Source organism: Lates calcarifer, unplaced genomic scaffold (genome assembly GCF_001640805.2).
Source record: "Lates calcarifer isolate ASB-BC8 unplaced genomic scaffold, TLL_Latcal_v3 _unitig_2068_quiver_942, whole genome shotgun sequence".
NCBI classification, from domain to species: domain Eukaryota; kingdom Metazoa; phylum Chordata; class Actinopteri; family Centropomidae; genus Lates; species Lates calcarifer.
This window is the reverse complement of record NW_026115959.1, coordinates 1-5,287: the sequence shown is the minus strand read 5'-3', so window position 1 is coordinate 5,287 and position 5,287 is coordinate 1. Positions and strand designations below refer to the sequence as shown.

Here is a 5,287-nt window from a genome sequence, read left to right as displayed (position 1 = left end):
GTGAGGGAGGATAAAGACAGACAGACCTCCTCAGAGTGAGACCTCTGTCAGAGTTCAGAGGATCTAAAGCAGACGTCACCTCTGTAGCTTCACGCAGGAGAAAATACTGGTTTACTGCTCTGCTTTAACGTTTAGGAAAGAATGATTCTAATATGAATTTCATTATTTCTACAGTGAATTCAATCAGTGGATGAACTGAAGCTGTGACATGTGATTAAAAGGAAACACACACACAACGACTGGGTCCAAGCAACAATGGTTTATTAAGCTGCTGTCAGCAACATGGCATATATGCAGAGGCTGTAATAAAGAGGGAATATGATCAACAGCATGGTTAACTAACTGGCAGTAACACTCAGTAACATATGGTGAAAGCAGGTTCAGTATGATTCCATTAATACTGGATCCTCAGGTTCCCTGAATGAAATGTACAGGTGAGACAGCATCATCAGTCATGAGCAGGTAAAGAAGTGTTTGTCCTCTGTGGACTGAACCCTGAGCAGTGAAGAAGCTGCAGACTGCCTCAGGCTGAGCTCAGGCTGATGCTGGTCTCTCACTGTCTCTCCTGGTTTGGGGTTTCTGTGGTCCACATGCAGCCTGTGGGACTTGATGACAGAATAAATGCTCTGAAGAACTTTGGCTGATAACTTTAGAAAACTTGGCAGAAATGACACAATCTTAAAAAATCATGAAACATCTTCACAGCAAAGACAGTAATAATGAAAGAAGTAAATAAACTGAGGCAGTTCTTCACAGCGAGTGGCTGAAGACAGAACATGAGACACGAGGACAGAACAACAGGGAGGAAGTGACTGTGAACAAGCTCCATGGAATAAAAAGCTCAGGGAAACAGATTCATCTCTGAAGAACCATGTCAGATTTAAAGATGTGGTAACAGTGAGCTCAGTCAGGACTTCATCCTCCACCATGACCAATGAACCATTTCACAAGATGATCTATGAAACCTGATGGTTTTAACACTGACGAGACAGAAGCAACACCAACATGGATCAGTCACACATCAGGCAGAACTAACACAGGCAGTAAGAGGACGAAGCGTCCTCCTGTCTTCATCCATCGTCCATCAGCTCCTTCACTTCATGATCCAAAGTCAGATCTGATCAATAATCAAAGACTGATCAACAGACAGATCAAACTGATGAATCAGCCATCAGAGGATCAGTGCAGCTGATGTCGACTGTTTCATCTTTGACCTGAGTTCTCCCTGTAGAGGAGACAGAAGACAGTGAGACAGAGACAAACAACCAGAGACAAACAACTAGAGACAAACAACCAGAGACAAACAACTAGAGACAAACAACTAGAGACAAACAACCAGAGACAAACAACCAGAGACAAACAACTAGAGACAAACAACCAGAGACAAACAACTAGAGACAAACAACTAGAGACAAACAACCAGAGACAAACAACTAGAGACAAACAACTAGAGACAAACAACCAGAGACAAACAACCAGAGACAAACAACTAGAGACAAACAACCAGAGACAAACAACCAGAGACAAACAACTAGAGACAAACAACCAGAGACAAACAACTAGAGACAAACAACCAGAGACAAACAACCAGAGACAAACTGAGGCCAGAGGCCATCTATTAATCTTTATATCATTCGTTAAATAAGGGATTACAGCTGAAGTTCTGCTGCGTTCCAGTTTCGGTAAAAGAAGTCAGAGTATCTGAGAGCCTGGTCACTTTCACCTGAACGCCCCCTGAAGTCACATTTCAAACCCCGGCATCAGAATCCAAGATGGCTGCTCCTCCTCAGCAGCAGTGAACTTTCTGCTAATGTTCCTGTTTATAGCAGCTCAGTCTCATTAGTTTACATGAAGTCAGTCAGACACAGAGAACTGTTCAGGTTTATCTGTGGACATGTTGTCAGAGTTAGTGCTGACAGTAGCTGGTCTGAGATACGTCTGAAACACTTCATGATGTAACGTTAATGTTTGTTTCAGTTCAATGTGAACGTCTTGTTAACAGAGTTCACTTTAAAACCTAACATTAACAGCTGAGGTGTTCTTCAGGTGGAGCAGGTCTGATCTGAACTAACTCTGACAGAGTCACCAGAGCACCGTCAGCTGGTGGGTGACGTCTCTCCCAGTTCTGACCTCTGATCTAAATGAAACGCAGCATCACTCTGACACAGTAATCTGACTTCATAGTACAGACCTCAGAGACAAACAACAAACACCACTGACCTTTGACTTCGAGCTGCACTGATGTCCTTCTCATTATCTGTCCATCCTTGCAGACGATGCAGATGTAGCTTCCTGTGTCTGTGACTTTGGGGTGTTTCAGGGTCAGACTGAGGTCTCCAGGTTTCAGCAGGTCTTTCTTCATCTCTGTTCGGTCTCTGTAAACCTGGTCCTGTTCTTCAGGTCGGTCAGAGCCGTTCTCATACACATGGACCTTCCTGTTGTCTCTGTCCATCCACTCCACTCTGATGTTTCCATCCAGGTGAACTGTGGTTCTGAAGGGCAGCTGGACAGACTCCACCCCTGAATCCACCTCCACCTGTTGGACTGAGAGGACAACAAAGCACATCATCAGCTGTACAGACAGCAGCAGCAGCACTCAGCACATTTTCTTTGACTGTATGAAGTGAAATATTTGCAGTGAAAACATGTTTGATTGGTTCAGTCTGAAATATCTCCCATTGCTCCATTGAACAGAGACAGTGTTGTCTTTGGTGTCTGTACAATCAACAGCACAACTCACTGTTTATTCAACAACTGAGTTTGAAAAAGAGACAGAGACAAACAACCTGAGCTCTGTTCCATGAAGCAGGTTGAACTGATCCAGGATCTTTATCTGGCTTCAGTAAACCTGACAACCACAGAGCTGGTTATCAGCTGTTATCAGCTGGTTATCAGCTGGTTATCAGCTGTTATCAGCTGGTTATCAGCTGGTTATCAGCTGTTATCAGCTGGTTATCAGCTGGTTATCAGCTGGTTCAGTGACCCAGGATTTCCTGATGGTTCATGGTAAAGAGGTGGAGTTGTTAGTTGAAGCAGGAACCTAATATTCTCTGAGAAGTCAGGCTGAGAGCTGCAGGTGGTTTCAGTTCCAGCCACGTCCTCACATGACATTTAACAAGGTGAATGTGAACAATATGATCACATGACTAGAATAGAAACAGTAGAAATAACCAGCAGTGATCACTGATTGTAAATAAGTGAGTGTTTGTGCTCTTTAGTGTGATGGTGGTTTATTGTGAGTTAGTGTGAATATGTGATGCAGATAAACAGTGACAGTAATGTCAGAGTGTTTCTGCTGCCAAAGCAGAGAGGAGAGGAGAGAGTTCATGTCTGAGCTCCATCTGACTGAAATGTTCATTTAGAATCAGCAGAAATCTTCAACAGTGTGAAGAGAAAATCACCATGAAGATCTAACAGTCAGTGTGTGATCATTCAGTGGGAGAAACTCTCTGTTTGTTAGAAGCTCTGTTGTGGACAAAGACTGGAACCAAACCATTCACTGATCTATAAAAACATCTATTGATCTTTATTGGAAACTCTGTTCCTGTCATGATCCTGTAGTTTTCCAGTCGTCTGATTGGTCAGTAGTTTGATCTGATCCTCTGAAGTGAACCTGCAGCAGGTGTTCACCATCAGTTACCATGGTAACCAGTGCTCCTGCTTCATGGTACAGAGCTCAGATGTGGGTCTGTACTTTTACAGGATAACACTGAGTTAACACCAACATAACCTGCTCAGAGCAGTGTCAATCACCATGGCAACAAACCCTGGTTACCACCATAACTTTAAAACCTAACATTAACAGCTGAGGTGTTCTTCAGGTGGAGCAGGTCTGATCTGAACTAACTCTGACAGAGTCACCAGAGCACCGTCAGCTGGTGGGTGACGTCTCTCCCAGTTCTGACCTCTGATCTAAATGAAACGCAGCATCACTCTGACACAGTAATCTGACTTCATAGTACAGACCTCAGAGACAAACAACAAACACCTCTGACCTTTGACTTTGAGCAGCACTGATGTCCTTCTCATTATCTGTCCATCCTTGTAGACGGTGCAGATGTATCTTCCTGTGTCCCAGTCTGTGGGGTGTTTCAGGGTCAGACTGAGGTCTCCAGTTCTCAGCAGGTCTTTCTTCATCTCTGTTTGGTCTCTGTAAACCTGATTCTGTTCTTCAGGTCGGTCAGAGCCGTTCTTATACACATGGACCTTCCTGTTGTCTCTGTCCCTCCACTCCACTCTGATGTTTCCATCCAGGTCACCTGTGGTTCTGAAGGGCAGCTGGACAGACTCCACCCCCCCCTTCACCTCCACCTGTTGGACTGAGAGGACAACAAAGCACATCATCAGCTGTACAGACAGCAGCAGCAGCACTCAGCACATTTTCTTTGACTGTATGAAGTGAAATATTTGCAGTGAAAACATGTTTGATTGGTTCAGTCTGAAATATCTCCCATTGCTCCATTGAACAGAGATAGTGTTGTCTTTGGTGTCTGTACAATCAACAGCACAACTCACTGTTTATTCAACAACTGAGTTTGATTGTCAAATGGACAAAAGCAAACCTTTATTCTCTGTCTCTGAAAGACAGTTAGAGTCAAATCATTTGACTTCACTAAAACTTATTAAAGGAGTCTCTGACCTCTGACCTCTGACCTGTATCTACAGCACTGACCTTTGACCTGTAGCTTTACTTGTTTCTCCATCAGGATGTTTCCCTCCCTGCTGTAGACGGTGCAGGTGTAGGTCTCTGTGTCCCAGTCTGTGGGGTGTTTCAGGGTCAGACTGAGGTCTCCAGTTCTCAGCAGGTCTTTCTTCATCTCTGTTCGGTCTCTGTAAACCTGGTCCTGTTCTTCAGGTCGGTCAGAGCCGTTCTCATACACATGGACCTTCCTGTTGTTTCTGTCCATCCACTCCACTCTGATGTTTCCATCCAGGTGATCTGTGGTTCTGAAGGGCAGCTGGACAGACTCCACCTCTGAATCCACCTCCACCTTAGGGACTGAGAGGACAACAAAGCACATCATCAGCTGTACAGACAGCAGCAGCAGCACTCAGCACATTTTCTTTGACTGTATGAAGTGAAATATTTGCAGTGAAAACATGTTTGATTGGTTCAGTCTGAAATATCTCCCATTGCTCCATTGAACAGAGACAGTGTTGTCTTTGGTGTCTGTACAATCAACAGCACAACTCACTGTTTATTCAACAACTGAGTTTGATTGTCAAATGGACAAAAGCAAACCTTTATTCTCTGTCTCTGAAAGACAGTTAGAGTCAAATCATTTGA

The 5,287-nt window shown here is 44.1% G+C and overlaps 1 protein-coding gene across 1 annotated transcript; it reads right to left on the bottom strand.

Moving 5' to 3' along the window:
* Positions 1-244: 244 nt before the first annotated feature.
* On the bottom strand, positions 245-5,208 carry LOC108891971 (uncharacterized). The gene is made up of 4 exons (XM_051067887.1): positions 4,673-5,208; positions 3,996-4,319; positions 2,221-2,544; positions 245-1,225 (listed from the first exon to the last, which is right to left on the bottom strand). The coding sequence occupies exons 1-4, from the start codon at positions 5,022-5,024 to the stop codon at positions 1,152-1,154; spliced, it is 1,074 nt and encodes a 357-aa protein (XP_050923844.1). The 5' UTR covers positions 5,025-5,208; the 3' UTR covers positions 245-1,151.
* Between the last annotated feature and the right edge of the window lie 79 nt (positions 5,209-5,287).